Source organism: Chrysemys picta, chromosome 24, assembly GCF_011386835.1.
Source record: "Chrysemys picta bellii isolate R12L10 chromosome 24, ASM1138683v2, whole genome shotgun sequence".
NCBI lineage: Eukaryota > Metazoa > Chordata > Testudines > Emydidae > Chrysemys > Chrysemys picta.
This window is the reverse complement of record NC_088814.1, coordinates 5,965,876-5,983,081: the sequence shown is the minus strand read 5'-3', so window position 1 is coordinate 5,983,081 and position 17,206 is coordinate 5,965,876. Positions and strand designations below refer to the sequence as shown.

The 17,206-nt window shown below is 43.7% G+C and overlaps 2 protein-coding genes and 1 long non-coding RNA gene across 15 annotated transcripts in view; 2 read left to right on the top strand and 1 right to left on the bottom strand.

The window, feature by feature from the left end:
- HOXB3 (homeobox B3) overlaps window positions 1-2,567 on the top strand; it is a 58,426-nt gene extending 55,859 nt beyond the window's left edge. For all 12 annotated transcript variants that reach the window (XM_065577997.1, XM_065577996.1, XM_042844513.2 and 9 more), the window contains one exon: window positions 189-2,567. In XM_065577997.1, the coding sequence (XP_065434069.1) occupies window positions 189-952 (764 nt within the window). In that variant the 3' untranslated portion in view covers window positions 953-2,567. The remainder of the gene's footprint in view (window positions 1-188) is intronic.
- Window positions 2,568-4,116: 1,549 nt separating this feature from the next.
- On the top strand, window positions 4,117-9,234 carry HOXB2 (homeobox B2). The gene is made up of 2 exons (XM_005301893.4): window positions 4,117-6,348; window positions 7,463-9,234. The coding sequence occupies exons 1-2, from the start codon at window positions 5,970-5,972 to the stop codon at window positions 8,074-8,076; spliced, it is 993 nt and encodes a 330-aa protein (XP_005301950.1). The 5' UTR covers window positions 4,117-5,969; the 3' UTR covers window positions 8,077-9,234.
- On the bottom strand, window positions 7,011-17,167 carry LOC135977375 (uncharacterized). 2 transcript variants are annotated; one of them, XR_010594845.1, is made up of 4 exons: window positions 16,635-17,167; window positions 15,895-15,962; window positions 13,751-13,858; window positions 7,011-8,768 (listed from the first exon to the last, which is right to left on the bottom strand). It is a non-coding gene; the product is annotated as an uncharacterized LOC135977375 (long non-coding RNA). The 2 variants fall into 2 exon arrangements; XR_010594844.1 differs by lacking the exon at window positions 16,635-17,167 and having other exon boundaries at window positions 15,895-16,421.
- Between the last annotated feature and the right edge of the window lie 39 nt (window positions 17,168-17,206).

Sequence of the window (17,206 nt, the reverse complement as noted above, 5' to 3'; positions counted from 1 at the left end):
AAAGCAGGGGCAGCTTTGGAGAACAGAACTCTTAATAAATGACATGATTATAGAGTGCAGACTAATGTGAAAGGGGTGGGGTGGGGGGGGGATTGAAGTCCGCGTGCCTGTTACAGGATTTATTAGGAACCGGTGCATTCAATTTCTGCATGTAAGTAATTATCTTTTATTTCATTTCGGGCCGGTAGAAAGCTGCAGCGGCGAGAGAAGCCCTCCAGGGTCTTCTGCCTCCAAACGAGCCCGCACTGCCTACACCAGCGCGCAGCTGGTGGAGCTGGAGAAGGAATTCCACTTCAACCGCTACCTTTGCAGGCCCCGCCGAGTGGAGATGGCCAATCTGCTCAATCTCAGCGAAAGGCAGATCAAGATCTGGTTCCAGAACCGGAGGATGAAGTATAAAAAGGATCAGAAGTCGAAAGGCATGGGGTCTTCTTCGGGGGGGCCATCCCCAACGGGCAGCCCGCCCCAACCCATGCAATCTTCAGCAGGGTTTATGAATGCCTTGCACACCATGACTAGTAACTACGATGACCCATCGCCTCCTTCCTTCAATAAGCCCCACCAGAATGCCTATGCCATGTCAACTAACTACCAAAACCCCATCAAAGGGTGCCCCTCGCAACAGAAGTATGCCAACACCGCGCCGGAGTACGATCCCCACATATTACAGGGCAATGGGAGCACATATGGGACTCCCAATATGCAAGGCAGCCCTGTATACGTTGGAAGCAGCTATGTGGATTCTATGCCTGCTTCCGGCCCCTCCCTTTACGGCCTCAATCACCTGCCACACCACCAGTCTGCCAGCATGGACTACAACGGGGCCCCACAGATGCCAACCAGCCAGCACCATGGACCATGTGAGACCCACCCAACCTACACAGACCTTTCCACGCACCACGCCTCTTCTCAGGGCCGAATCCAAGAGGCGCCCAAACTCACCCACCTGTGATAGGGTGGGGGCAGGGTGGGTTGGGGGGGGGGCAGGACAGACTCGTGAGGATGTTGTGGAGCACTGGAGTGGGGTAGTGAATCCGCAGTGGGATTTGGTTCAGAAACATTTGTGTTGAGCCCTTCAGATATTTGTTTGGTGGCCTGTCTTGTTAGCCCTTCAAGTGGAGACATTTTCGGCTTTTTCTGGTTTTATTAAGCCCGTTAGGCACAACTTCTGATGATTAATTCTATTTATTTGCAAGATTCATCGAATCTATTTATCTATCTATCCCCATACACATCTATCTAATCTATCTATCTATCTAAATTCTAGATAGATATACCTTCTAATGCTTCAACACAAATGCTTTTGAATATATTTGGGGTAGTTTTATGGAAATCTAGCAAGATACAAAACCAAAACCACCTGATATATTTAAAGAAGGTACGAATAAGTACAAAGATTCCTCGGACATTGATAATGGCAGCATACTGTCAACCCACCAAATCTATACAATTGGCCTATCAATAACAAATAATTTTTTTTATCTAAACAGATTCACAGAAAACTACACCCTCCAAATCTCCCCCCAAAGAATCTTACCTTTTCCTTTCCAGTCTAACTCTTGAGATGAAGAACATCTTTTTTTGATGAGTAATTCCTCCCCCCACCCCATAGCTGAAAATATACATATCTGCCAACATTTGGAAATATAACCTTTCTTCCTCCTCCTCTTCACACAGTCCCCAAATAGGTTTAAGAGTTGCAAAGGTTCTGGAAATACATTTCTGCAACAAAGCTGATTTTTATATTTTATTTTTTTTTTAAAGAGGCCAAAGAGAGGAAGAGAAAGTTGACAGGTCTGGATATTTTTAACCTTTGCCTCTTATGAAGTGAAGTCTCCATTCGGTTACATGTTTTTTGTTTTAGGGTTCATGAACAAAAAAGCAATCTTAAGACTTAGAAATCCTACATTTTGTTCCTCCTTCTCTCTTGACTTAACGTGAAAACAGGGTATTTTTGAACAAACGGTATGTCCTCCAAAAGAAGCAGAAGTGAATGGACCTTTGGTATTTGCTAATGCTTTCTTGTCTGGACATCTTTGTTGCACTTAGAGTTTACATTGAATGGGTATAAAACAACTTTGAAGGGCGTTCGTCCACTCAATCCTGACGTCTTTCAAAAGCTGTGTGTTCTGGTGAACATTCATATATATTTATTGGTTATAGCCAGTTTAAAATATTTTTCCTTTTTTTGTATTATTTATCCCCAACATCATGTATTTATATGAGAAAAAGAATCAAATTGTACTTTTTTAGTATTTACTTGTTATAAAGGACATTGTGTTTCCTTGTCATTGTACAACAAGCTTATTTTAGTTATTGTAATTTAGAAAGACCAGTAGTTTTATGTTACCCTCGTACTTATGAATAATGTAATTAGTTCTACTGGAGGCATGAGAGCAGAACCAGACTGTAATTGTATAGTCCTGAATTAGAAGAACTATAGCTAATCCCCCTCCCACGTCACCCCTCCTCTTTGGAGATCTTTCTTTGTTTCTATAGTAGTTATTTTATTTCCTTGCTTAAGGGTTGTCTGTTGAACAATTCTTGAATAAACTTTCTGTTATCAATTTGGATCTTGTCCTATTAGTCGGATCTAAAAGCAAAAATAAAATAAAGACCAAGTAGTCAAAACACAAGCTTAAATATCCCAGAGACTAAAGACAGATAGATGGATATCTATATTCTCTCCTCCATGGCGCACCCCTCAGGTTGTAATCCTATTTGTTTTACAGCTCAGGTTATAAACCGTTGACACGTTCCTAGACTACAATATTTAATTAAAAAGTTAATAGCGTGTCTCTATTTCCCTCACCTCACCCCACCCCACCCCACCCATTCGCCCCTTGGAAGCCTGTTTAAAATTCTCCCAAGCAGACTAAAGTTCACAGTCCTCTTCTGAGGTTACAAAGAGAGGAGATCACGTGTCATCCGAACGACACAGCCATTGGGCCTAAAATGAAAACAAAGGAAAATGATTAATCACAAAAAGGCAAAGAGGAATTTTAATACTGAAGTGAAATTAAATCACTGAAAAAGCAGACGAATAAGACCTTGGTGCTGGGAGAGAGATGCTGTGATAGGGTTAAACTGCTAGGGAAAGGGAAAGGGAGGGAAAGATGTGCAGAAGCAAAAGCAAATATAAGATAATGCTCTGGATAATTTGTCTTTTATGCTCCAGTGCCTTAAGAAAACTTGTGTGGGTCAATAAAAGTTTTATGATGCTAGAACTGGATACAAACTGTCTGTCCAACACAAAATCGCCCCATTTGCATTGCTGTAACCAATAAGCAAGGAGAAAGATCTGAGAGGCAAGGTGATACCGAAATGCTGACACTGTTCTTGAAGAAAAAATTAGCGGCGTGTAGTGCCTGTATGTACAGTCTTCTTGATTAGGCCACACACACACACACACACACACACACACACACACACACACACACACACACACACACACTTTGTGTATGTGTATGTACATATGGTTGAATGAAAACTTTACATGAGCAATTATTTTCAGTTCATTTGGTCTTTGCTTTATTTTTAACAAATGAAAGGCCAGGTTAGTCCTTCTAGCCTTTGCGCAATCATCAATAATAATTAACCAATTAAGCAAAAAAGAAAGAAAGGAAGAAGAAGAAACTTGTTTTTCCTACACAGGACTGTAACTGGATAATATCCACCGATGCAGGAAGAAATTTACGATTCGGTGATACTACAATTTAACAGCACGGAAGCTTTGATTGAGATCAGATCAAATAACAACATTCAAGGTTTTGGGGTCTTCCCCCAATATAATTTTCTGGGAGATGTAACTGAATCTAAAAGAGTGGGCGCCATATTGTTCGATTTTGTATCTCGAAATGCTCCGAACTAGTTTCAAAATAAGCGAAAGGGAATCCACCAACAGACCCATGTCACATTTCATGGCTCAGACTGATGTTGTTTCTTTTGCCCCCCCTCCCCCGGCCCACCTTGCAGCGCCCCATGTTCTCAGTTTTATTTTGCACATGATTGTATTAAATCAGAAGATTTGTCTTTGCCTTTAAAAAAAAAGTTTGCATTTGCCTTTAATGTTCAGTATACATGTAAGGTATTGTTCTCTAAGAAAAAGAAAAGAAAAGAAGACTTTCCCCTTCAAATAGGAAGAAAATTTAATATCTGATCACTCCATGTGAAATACAGAGCAAAAAATGTCCCCCCAACAGGTTTTATGGCTGTAACGTTAGTAAGGAAGAAGAAAAAAAATGAAAAAAGCTATAGTCACTTTCCAAGTTATTTCAGCATGTCCCACACCTCTTATAAACTATTCTGTCTCCCAGGCAGTAGAAAATGCTATCCTGTTTTATTATTAAAACTAAGATTCAAATAAAGCCAGATTTTAAATTGTTTTGATTCTGATCTCCGTTCTGAGTTGCCAATTGTTTTTTGTTTTGTTGGTTTACCTTTTTTCCTGATATCAGCAGAAATCTAATCAAACAGATATGAATGTTTGGGAAAAAGACTCTCCCAAACTTTAAGTCCATGTCCGGGTTGCAGCCATCTATTTTCCCACTGTTTTATTTTCCTCTCCTTTTTGCTGCCCTGCAATTCGGCTTGGCTGTAGATTTCTGTGTTTCTTTTTCAATGCTTACCACCCACACGGATGTTTGAACTGACAAAAGTTTCTAGGCTTTACTGCCTGCATGACTTCAGTTTGCCAGCCCTTCTTTCCTACAAGATTCGGGAAAATAGAGTTTGAACCAACACACTAAAAACCTAAGCTTTCAGAATCCCTTATTATTTTTTGCCCCCCCCCCCCGAATTGTTCATTGTCTAATCTTTCTTATGTTGCTCTTCTCTAGGTTAAAGTTTTCGAATAATTCCTCTCACAATAACTCTAATAAAAGCCAAATTTCTTTGGTAAGTTGGTTAAGGCCCAGCTGTCAAAAGGCTTTCGAACAAAAGATTGATCGTTTCTCTCTCTCTCTCGGTTTGTGTGAAGCTGCTGGCTTTAAAAGAAAAATCTTACTGGGAAATGACTTTTAATTATTTTCCCTAAACTATTAAAGGGGAGCTGTTTAGCGACAATAAATCTGATTTCAAAGATATCAGTGACCTTAAAACACTTTCCTCTTGCAGCAAAGTTTAAAGCATCCATTAGGTCTCACTTAGGAGTGAGGGGTTAAGGTAATTTAACAAGCTAAGATTTTTCTAGTCAACTTTTAATGTTTGCTTTATGACTTCAAAGGCTCTAAAATGTTCTTAAGAACCTCTAGCTGCCCAAAAAAATAAACCTCTGCATTAAACTTTCATACTGACCTGAACTTTTTAAAAAATCCCAACTGCAGATATTGGTAAATCTGAAATTCCAATTTGCCTCATTCATTAGGTTTAGTTTTCCCTGGCTGTTAATGGAGACTGCCTCTGCCTTAATTTAGGAAAGTTATTTTCTAGTCCTGATTTCAACCCGTTGTCCAAACTTTAAAAAGAGTAATGAGCTCGCTTCTTAATTGCGCCTGTCTTCCAGAATGTGCTAATCAGCCACTCTTTTCCCAGGGAGGGAAAGAGTTAAATAGGGAAATCCTACCCTCATTCCCACCCTTCCCTGCCTTATAGGCATCTCCACTTTTGCAGCACAGAGGTAAACCTATTTAAATGCCCAAGTCCTTCTAAAAGGGGGGGAAAGGATGTTTCTTAAGGACCATTTTTATTTTAATCTATTAAAGAAAATAATGCTTTCTGTTTTCCAGCAGGCCCCGCCTGCCATTGGCCAAGGCTGGTCATGTGACCAGGAATTGGCTGCATTTTCGGCTCAGTCTCCAGTTTAATAGAGCAAGGTCCCCATACGCCTGTATTATCAGCAATATAACAATTATAAAAGCCTGAGAATCGTCATCATAACAATAACAATAAAAAAAAAACTGGGGCCCTAAGATTTCCTCCCTCCTCCTTCTCCACCTCCCCTCCCTTTTCCACTGGGCCCTGGAAAAGCCATGAATTTTGAATTTGAGAGGGAGATCGGGTTTATAAATAGCCAGCCTTCGCTCGCAGAGTGCCTGACGTCTCTTCCCGCTGTCCTGGAGACATTTCAAACTTCATCAATCAAGGACTCGACATTAATTCCACCTCCTTTTGAGCAAACCTTCCTCAGCCTGAATCCTTGTTCCAGCAACCAGGCGAGACCAAGAAGCCAAAAAAGAGCAACGCATGGCCTGGTCCAGCAGCGCCCAATCCATCTTGGCCCTTTGGCCGCAGAATTCCCCTGGATGAAAGAGAAGAAATCAACCAAGAAAGCTACCCAGACTCCATCCTCCTCTTCCTCTTCGCCATCCTCTTCCTCCTTCCCGGGATCCGCGGCTGGCTCTCCTGCAGGTTTGTACAATGCAGGGGTGAGGGTGATGGGGGTGTTTATTGGGATTGGAGAGGATTCAAATAATAAACATGTTGGCATCATTTCGCCCCTCACCTGCCCCCCCCCGCCCCCGTCCATCCATCCATCCATCCATCCATCCCTGAAACGGTGTTACGCAATAAAATACATCGCAGCGCTATATAGCCTTATTTTTGGAGTCCCCCCCCCCCAGTGCAAACCAAAGAAGGAATCATTGCTGGTTCTGCAAATCTTTCCGAGGGAAAAAACCTACAAGCTACAGCACCATCCGTTTGAATTGGAAGCCAAATTTTAACATGTCAGGGCCTGATTTTTCTGTTATTCCCGCAAGTCTAGAAATGTTTTTTTCTCCCCTTTTTTTACAGACTGCTGGGGGGCTGGGTGGGCGGCCATGGGAGAGATTTGCTGGCGTTTTTGTGTGTGTGCCTGCGGTGGAGGAGGGGGGAAGAGACAGAATTTGTCTCCTCGGTATCCATTAGGAACATGCAAAATAAAAGAAAGAAGAAGTCGCAGATAGCAAAATAACGCAACATCCCTTTAAACATGTTCTCAATAAAATAATCTTCCCCAAAATATCGGGTTTTTTTTTCTGGGGGCCCAAAGGGCAGAACCTTTTTTCAGTGTGTTGGGAGGGAATGTGTGATTTCTTTCTTTTTTCTTTTTTTTTACAAAAAAGCATTATTCCGGTAAATTATACCACCATGACAACGTGTGAAACGGGCGGTATTTTCCCGGTGTCGACTGGGTCCGCCCCCCCGCAAGAAAAGGTTTGGAGTTTCCAAACTGTTGGCAACAAATGTACAAGGGGGAAGAAATTCCCCCTTCCATTGGGGGCAGGGAGGACAGGGATATTTTTTTCCTGGGGGTGGGGGGATTGGGGGAGTGAAACGTTTTATTTTGGGGTAGGGGAAGGGACCATGAGGGTGATTTGGGAGGATGGTAAATTCTGTTTTCTCTGGCACCGTTCTGCCCTGCCCTGGAATAGGAAGCTAATGGATGTCGCTCATTCATCACGATGGTTGTTCCAACCCTCTCTCTCTCTCTTTTTCCCCCCTCGTCCCTTTTTAAATGGGCGGTTGTGTGTGTGTTGTGAAGACACCCAGGGGCTCCCAGAGGCCAGCGCGGGCGGCTCCCGGCGGCTCCGGACTGCTTATACCAACACGCAGCTCCTGGAGCTGGAGAAGGAATTCCACTTCAACAAATACCTGTGCAGGCCCCGTCGGGTGGAGATAGCGGCGCTGCTGGACCTGACCGAAAGGCAGGTCAAGGTGTGGTTTCAGAACCGCCGGATGAAACACAAGCGGCAGACCCAGCACCAAGACCCCTCAGACGGGGACCTCGGCTACCCCAACCTGGAAGAAGGCAACGACGAGGCGGAGGAGAACTCCCCGTTTGGCCAAGCCCTGGAGACCCCCTGCCCTTTTCAAACCAAAACCCAGCAGCTGCCCGCAGAGCCCCAGAGCCCCGGCTACCCAACGCCCACAGCAGAGCCGGGGTCCATAATGGAGCCGAGGGGGGCAGCGGGCAGCGTGGACAATGCCTTCCCGGAGAGGCAGGAGTCTCCTTTGTTGCCAGATCTGAGCATCTTCGCCACAGATTCCAGCCTCCAGGGCTCCCTGCAGAGCCCCGTCCACTTCTCGGAGGAAGACCTGGACTTTTTTACAAGCACCCTGTGTACTATAGACCTGCAGCATCTGAATTTCCAATAACAGACCCACCCAGGTCTATCTGCCTTGGCCGTGTCGCCCCTTTCACACGCACCTCCACCAGCTCCCCACTTGGACACCAGACTATTTCTATCATGTAGCCATGTACGGGCTCATACCCCGTCTCCCCTCGCCCCCGCCCCCTTTAAAATTCGTTCTAATGTGGAAGCTAGATCATAAGAATGGCCCATCCTTTAAATAGTTATTCCGATAGTCTCCAAAATAAAAGGATCCTAGGTGTTTTACTAAATTCAGGTATTTAATTACACTTTTATTCTCTCTTATTTATTTAAAAGAAATAAACAAACCACTCCCCACGTCACCCCTCACACACACACACACACGAGAGAAAACATTTGTAAATCCTTCAAGTGACTTTCTCAGGAATCCGAACGAAACTTTTAGATTTCTTAATAAAAATAAATAATAATAATAAAAAAAAACCCGGAGGAATTTTGTTTCCTCTTTTTTAAGTTTTAGATGTAGATTATTTATTCAAATCCTTTAATAGTAAATGGCAAAGTATTTATTGTACATTATTTTCATAGATTAAATAAATGTCTTTATACAATTAAAACAATGTGTTACCATTTTTATAGCTCGTCTTTAAGAACCTTGTTCGTTTCCCCCCTGAACCTTCGCTTTCTTTCTTTGGGACTATCTGCTGTTTTTATTCTCTTGCGTAGACTGGGAGGCTAAAAGGAAGAAATGTGATCTCATAAATAACATTTTTTTTCATAGAAAGCAGGTCTCAATCAGGAGTACTGTATTTATTAAACTTCCTTGTTCGATTTCCCTGCGCTGGTTTTTCTGTTCAAAGAATAAAGCAAAGCAAGACACTCGCTTCGAATTTTAACATATTCATTCTTTAAACATCCCATTCCTACTCTTCTAGCAAAAATAGTGTTAGATAAAAATCGACTGAAGTAAAATATAAATTCAAAGATCCCAAAGTTTAAAATCTCAGCGCTACACAATACTTTCAAGAACACCCCTCAGTCCTGAGAACACATGCGTTCGGCGCACTCTGATTAGAAACGTTTGCTGTTTAGAAGTTGGCTATAAATATTTCCCGGCTCCCGTGAGTGTTAACACCACAGCAAATGACAATCCAGAAAGACAAAAGGCAGCTTCTTGACTTTTCCAATCCTCCATTTCTCATCCCCTGAAGCAAAAAATTACCAATTAAAAATGCCCCATGCTACACAAGGGGGAAAAAAATAAATACATCTAGATTCAAGAAATACTCCATGAGTGCATCCTGACTGCCATATTTTTAACCAGCAGTTAAATGGTACAAAGGAAAGAAGAGAGGAGACATTACATTTAAAAGTAGGGGAGTTAAGCGGGGGGGGGGAGGGGGGAAACACGCCAGAAAAAAAACAGGACTAATAAATCTGGGGTGATTTCGATAGCAATTTGTGCTGCTCTGTCCTGGCTCGCGCGTCCTTTTAGGAAAGCTTTCGGCCAACATGTAATTTTAAACACAAAACTCATATATCAAAAGGGGGTGGGGGCTTGTTATGAATGAAAAGGGGTCAGCGGAGGAATCAATCGCGGTGACACCAAAAATAAATCATATTACGTCTTTGCTAAGTCATTGGTGTTTCCCCAGACACGGCAGAAATTTGGTAGGCGTTCAAGTCGAGTTTGTGTGAAAGTAGCATTGAAACCCAGAAGACTGGGGGCGGGGGGGGGGGAAAGCGTGGGAGTGGGGAGGAGGGAATAGAAGGGGGCTCTTCTTTCTTCCCTGGCTGCTTAAAATGGCGCAGGAATCTGTGGCCAGACAAGGAAAACAGGCCGCCATGATAGAAGCTATATTTAAACCGTGCGATTTCTTAGGGGCTAAGGGAGGGTGGGAGTCTAGGGAGGTAAATAATCCCTTCTGTCGACGCAGTTGTACTATAGAGGAGGGTGGATTTTTACACACACACACACACACACACACACACACACACACACACACACACACACACTTACTTTCTCTGGTACAACAAAGAGAGAACATTCTACCCCACAGGATCTGTGTCTCTTCTCGATGAAGATTTAAGATTTTGCCCGGCCTTCATTTTACTACTAGAATTCACATACCAGAAAGGTGCAGTAAGACATATCATTGTCATCTCCCATTGCTTTTTTTTGGGGGGGGGGGGGTTAAGAACTTCAAATGTAGCCAACCTTAAAACAGTTGGGTAAGAAAGACGCGTTTTGAAATTGCTGTTGGAAAATCCCAGACATTTCTGTCAATTACAGCAGGGAATTCTGCATCCCAGTCTACACGTTTTAGTCTTAATGCTGATAGCACTTCGCTTTTTCAGAACAAATGCTCAGATATATTTTAAAATGAAAACGCTGCCACTGTATGATGTTACCGCGGGACTGAAAATGTTTACGTTGAAAATCGAAATATATTGCAATTCAAATAATCGACTACCTCTTACTCAACAAATGCATATCAATAAAAACACCGACCCTACTATTAATGCCATGAGCTTCCTCTTCTAGAAGTCAACCATTTCCCCTTTTACTAACCAGTCTTGTCCGCTCTGAGAGTCCTGAAGTCCCGACAGAACGCGCCTTTCCAAAGTACCACAGAAGGCTATTCATTATCTTTAAGTTTATTTAATATCTCTAGTTTCTGGAACACACTCAAATACAGGGCTGGCACTGCCAGACGCTGTTTATCAAAGGGCCATTTGTTCCAGCGCCTCACATATCTCTCCCCCCACCCCCCAATCCGGCATACAATCTTGCAGGGGAATATTAAAGAATTGGTTATACCTAGTCAATATCAGTGGAACATAGTGAGTAAAAATGGATACATCCAACATATAGAGTAACTTTCTCTACCTACAAAAATACTAAAAGCATTTTTTGCGCAGGCAAACACACACACACACACGCTTTCCCCCATTAGTTCAGCCATTTTCAGTGCAGGAGGTAACACGTTTCTCTGGATCTTGTATGTGCCCTTCCCCATTTGCCTCTCCAGAGAAGGTTGCTCCTCATGCAACGGGCGATCTCCAAGCCACTCAATCATTCAGCTGATTCCCACCCCCAACCCCCTTTGGGAGGAGGAGAGAATAAGGGACATCTTGTGTTGGGCAGGCGGTCTCTCCCCAGGGTGACGTTTTTGTGGTGATGGCTGTGTTCTTTCCAACATATACCAGGGAGGAGGTGATGCAGGGCCGAGAAGGAGAGAACGGAGCTCTACACGCTCGCCAATGTAAATACTGACACCTTATCAATACAAATCTCTAACAATGGCCCTTCTGCAGATCATAATGACTTCTCAAAGTTGCTGTAGGTCTAGAAAACATGCCAGTCACCGTCACAAATCAATTCTACACCCGCGGAAAGTGACTTAATAAATGGGCCCTCGCCAGTTATTATCCTCGTTCACAGCCACCCTTCTTATTTGTCCTAATTAGCAAGACTGAAATGTCGGAGGAAAGAAGGGCAATATTCAATAAAATCTAAGTTATTGAATGACTGTAAGACTTCATCATTAGTTCAGCCATTCTTTACCTTCTTCAAAATGTCAAACAAACGGAGAATGTGTTTTTTTGAAACCTTACCCTTCTGTTCTCTGCAACTGGAGGGCATCTATTAAGCAAATTCTGCCCCTGATCGTTGTCAAAACACTGACGAGCGATTATTAACCTCGAAATATGCAAATGGTATGCGCTCACACGTGTTGTAATGATGCTAAAGTCATATTTATCTGGTGCTGATCTAGTCTGGGCATATGTTTGCTAAAGAGCTACTTGAGGCCCTGAAGATATTGAACTAGCGAATATGGTCACGGGAAGGACCAGGGGACAATGCCCCTGGAAACAAAATACGGACTAAACTGCGCGTCCCAGGAGGCGGTGGAACAAGGCCCGCCCACTACCTTATCTTGGGAAAATTATCCCAAACTTCCTCTAAACTGTTGATACCAGAATCTGAACAAAGCCTGGAAAAATCTCACATGAGCAGATCACTTCTCTCGTGTTATTTAGTTTGCATGGAACCTGTCTCCAAATATCCATATCAAGGGGGAGGGATAGCTCAGTGGTTTGAGCATTGGCCTGCTAAACCCAGGGTTGTGAGTTCAATCCTTGAGGGGGCCACTTGGGGATCTGGGGCAAAATCAGTACTTGGTCCTGCTAGTGAAGGCAGGGGGCTGGACTCGATGACCTTTCAAGGTCCTTTCCAGTTCTAGGAGATGGGATATCTCTATTTATTTATTTATACATCTATTTTTTGTATGCACCCCAATACCAATCTCTGCTGTTACATCTGCTTGCAATCCTGGACACGATGCCGCGTGGTTTTAAATTGCATCGGGAGTGTCCGGCATCTCCCCTCGACTGTGCCACGCTCACACAGGAATAAACCAGCCGGGTTTGCCCACGGCTCCAATAGTTGTGAGCCTTGTGCGCTCCTTTGGCAGTCAATAGCCATTACATCTCTTTTCACAGCTGCGCCGTTTTCATGTCATGCACCGTCATGACCAACCCAACCGGTTGCTTTTTCCTCTCTTTGGTACTTTCCTACAAGCCCATGAAAATATGAAAGGAGATTATATCTGAGCTAAACAAACTCTTTAAAGTAACGATGTGATAGGGCAAGTGATCCCTGTTGAATCTGTCTCGCAATTCTAGATGGATCCATTATTATCTCCCCCCCCAAAGGAAATATCCTTATTGCAGGTCTAGTTTCAACAGAAACAAGATCATAGGACCCTTTTCTGCAAGATGCTGAGCGCTGGTGTAAATCGAATTGAAGCCAAATTCACGGGCAAATTGGGCTCCCCTTACTCATATTGGTGAGCGGTCCCATTGAGGTCCAACCGAAGGGAATAATTCATGTTCTGAGGAAGCGCTCACCAATGAGTGTTGCACAATGATTAAATATGATCACTATCCTAGTACTACCTACGGACTCCATTGTACTGGGCACTACACAAACACATACTAAGATGCCCTGTGCTCCTGCCCCTACGCTTTCTACAATTTACTAGAGGGAGGGGAAACAGAGGCACGGGAAGAGCAAGCGAGTCGCCAAAGGTCACCCAGAACGTCAGTGGCAGAGGAGAGACTAGAGGGTTTCCCGAGTCCCAATCCTGTTCTCTCCACGGGACTGCAGTCTAGTCCCTAATGAGGGATGCGTATCAGAGTCTCTCCCACAAGTTGTAAATAGAAACCATTAACACAGATACCCATCTACTCCCCTCACCACTTAACTCCCACCCAGCTGGAAAGTTTTAAAGGCGTCTGACTTGACCCGGGTGCAATTCAACCCGATTTTTTTTTTTTTTGGCAGCCGTTCTGAGTCCACGGATTTTCAGTTCTGAAAAGTATCCAGGCTCACAACAGAAAGATGGAGCTGGATCAAACAGCTAATGGAGAAGAGCTTTTCATCCGCATGGCTTGACGCTTTTTCTTGAAACGGAAATACATCCCCATACACCTCTGACTCAGGTCTTCCCCTCAGCAAGTTGTCGCTCCGAATATCAACAATGGGGGCTATATTCATTTTTTGAAGCCTACCCTTAGGCAATTCAATCCACAGTTACGCACCTGAATCAAAGAGGCTTCTTCCCCTCCCCCGGAATGTTGAGCACCTGTAACTCCCATTAACTTGCATGTACTTAGCACCTTTGAAAATGAGGCCATTTGTATGTAGGTACCTGAGTATGGATTTAGATGCGTAACTCCAGGCGCCAAATTATCTGCTGGTGGGGGAAAAAAGCGAAACTGTAGCGACCTCAAAGGAGAGTTGTCTCCATTTACCCCAGCTGCAAGGAAATATCAACACAGAGAATGGAGTTACAATTATTTATTGATCACCCCAAACACGTTCTCCCTTGAAATCCCCTGGTCTGAATTAATACCCAACCCTACACTTGTTGCTTTATAGAGCACAACAGGTAAGAATTAAAATGTACCTTTTTCTTCACTCACAACATAATAGCATCATTTTTTAATCTGGGAGGGTAATGAACCATGGCGGTTGTGTTCGATTCTCCATCACTGACCATTCTTATATCAAGATTGGATTTTTTTAGCTCAAAACCGAATTACTTTGGGGGAGTGCTTTGGCCTGTGTTATAGGGGAAGTCAGACTAAATACCACAATAGCCCGTTCTGGTGTTGGGATCTATGAATAGCTATATTCAGAGGTTCCCTCCAATATTTCTTTGGATCACAGCCACTGAAGTGGTTCCCCCCCCTTCCTTTTTGGACCCAAATATCACAAACAGAGGAGGTGATGTAAAAATCACTGACAAAATACCTAACTCTAAAAAAAGGCCAAATCAAATATTTTTGCACGGATGTCTGAAAGCCCCCCAATGATCAGCAATGTTCCTTATGAATCAAATAACGGAGAAGCCCGACGTGACGTTTCCTGGGGGCGGGGGAACAAACTTTCTCTGCTAACCCTTATATTGAGCTTCAAAATGAAAGAGTCTGTCTAAGTGCCCTGAAACCTTGGAAATGTTTAACTTTCGATGACAGAGCCTCTTTCAAATGGATACCTTTAAAAGACCCACTCCACTTCCGTTGAGATCTTGCCACAAAAGACTTTGCTATAGATCTTTCTTTCTTTCTTGTATCAAATATGTCAACCAAACTGTTTAAAACCAAGCAATCGCTCAAGAAAGAGCGCGAAACCTTCCCTTTTCAGATCAACACACCAGTAGGTTTCATGGGACCCCTTTTCTGTGCCTACGGGATGTCCTGTTAGAAAAGGTTTCTTGTAAGAGCTCCCATTAAGCCTGGGAAATCATAGGGATGGCCGGGGAGAACTATATGGTTCTCCCTGGCTGGATTTCTTCCCTACCCCGTTACAGGGCAGCTGCTGACGTTGTTTACAACAAGGGAAACCAATCCAATGAATAATCGCAGATGAACTGCCCGCGAGCCTGCGGTAGGAACTTCCCTGCCTCCTCCTGCGCGACCCGTAGTATAATGTTACGCAGTTATGTGCGTTGTGAGTGTGTTTCTGGCGGGGTGTGCGCGTGGTAGAGGGAGTGTCCACTACTGCATTGGTCACTGCTGGAGATGGACCTTTGGAGCGTGCTTAGGGAAACCTCCAAGACCGGTCGCCTCCTATAAACCCTATATTTAGGATTAGTCATTAGCTCCGGGAAAAATGAGACCTGCAGGCCCGGATTCATAAACTAGGAGTAAAAAATTCAGCGGGGTGTGGGGTGGGGGAGATCCTCCTCTATGGACTATTCAATGCTTAAAGCGAGATAACAAAAAGGCTCTACACCTCAGGAAAAAGGACTGGAGTCTAGGCCCGCAATTAACACGCTCCTTCTTGTCACTGCTGCCGCTAATCGGTGCAAGCAGCCGATGTGCAATTCTCCTGCTCAGGTTAGACTCTTTCCCCTCCCCCGCGAACAGAAGCATTAAAACGGCCCCTCCCCCATCCTCAAAAATCCCCAACTAATTGTTGTTTGTTTGAATTCCATCCAGCGAAAAGCCAGCAGCATCGGAAAGTCTCTGTCGGTTGTTGTGCTTTAGGAGATAGGACTCATGACAGATGAAGCAATACATATAAAATAATATAATTAATATCATATACTATAATAAAGCAATACATATAATTAAAGGGGAATGACTAATGAAGCATTTGGGGGAAGAAAAGAGGGAGGGGGACCAGAGATTTGATGGACTAAACCACGTTATCTCATCGCTTTTCCCTGATGGGATCCCATTCTTCTGTTGCTTCAGCAAGTTCTGTACCCTCCCTTCTCTCAAGGGGAAGCTGTCCATAATATGACCTGCGAACACCAGAGATTTTTTTTTTTTTTTTGGTAGTTACCCATCGGATGTCTCCTTCCTCCGATGGGTCTGACGGTCTGTCCTGAAGTGGGGCCCGCCTCTTCTCCACTGGGTAACATAAAAAAGAAGTAACATGTAAAATAACCACCAATGGTGCGAGGATCTGGAAAAGGAAAGAGATTGAGGATCTCAAGTCGCATTGAAAGCCGCGCAGGCGATTTGGAAATCCCCACGCTATGACTGCATGTGATCCATTGACCCCGATTCGGAGTTGAAATGCAGGCATGGCTGCCATTTGGTGTAAAAGCATAAGCCACTTTTTGCTCGCAAGGGGGATGAGATTTTGATACGCTTGTGCGGACTGGCACCTTCCTTCACGAGTCGCTGGGATCCCACTTGAAGGTGGAGGGGTGCCATTGAACTGAAGTTACAGACAGTATCAAAAACTGGCCCCGGGGAAGGTGCTTTTTCACTATAGCAACAACAACAACAACAACAAAAAAGCTTATGACAGGGCTATTTTAACCCCAGCGCCTTTGATCTCACCATTAGCCCCAGATATCTATCCGGGACGTTGTGAATACTTGGCACATGGGTTACAGAGAGCAGATAAGAAGAAGCTAAGTGATGCGTCCTTATGGGGGTGACAGGGCCTAGGGTAACAGAGTGGAGCAGATGGCGAGCGGCCAGAGAGTTCCAAAGGGTGGGGGGAGGAAGAGGGGGGTGAAGAGGATTCAGCATCCCCTTTCTTAAAGAAAATAACCCCCCACATCACCTCACCTTCTTTGCCTTGATTTGAGAATCACCTCCACAAGAAAAGACTGGAAGAAGATTGGCTTTGTCTCTGATTCCAGTCCATTATATTTCCTGTCACTGTTATATTCCCCTTTGCTGAAGGGGCAAGCATTTGGGCTGATTCATATTAAATGCTTCCTTTTGTGTTACACTACACATGACCATTGCTTGATCGCACTAAGGCGGCATTTTAATGTCTTCTCTTAACCTGCCATCGCGACCAAACTCTTGAAAAGTACAACTCTCAGATCTGATACGTGGCTTGGTTTTCACGAAAGGAGGTTTCATAGGACGGGGGATACCGATTACAGCCTGTCTTCCCCTCCACATGGCTGTAATAGTGAGATCTCCTTGAGGCAATCTGGGAAACTCCAGAATGTTTCTATATTTTAAATGAAATAAAACAGACTCTATTTTAGCGCTGGGATGAGAAAATTGAAAATGATCGGAGCAGTTGTGTAAAACCGGTTCAGTGATGGAATACGTTGATTCTTTAAAAAAAATCATAATCCAGGAGTGATCTATTTTAAGTATTATTTAAATATAATAAATTCATT

Bases quoted from the DNA above. Each gene is read 5' to 3' on its own strand.
- HOXB2 (XM_005301893.4), top strand. From the start codon at position 5,970: ATGAATTTTGAATTTGAGAGGGAGATCGGGTTTATAAATAGCCAGCCT. The intron at 6,349-7,462 runs GTTTGTACAATG...TGTGTTGTGAAG, and splicing joins CGCGGCTGGCTCTCCTGCAG to ACACCCAGGGGCTCCCAGAG.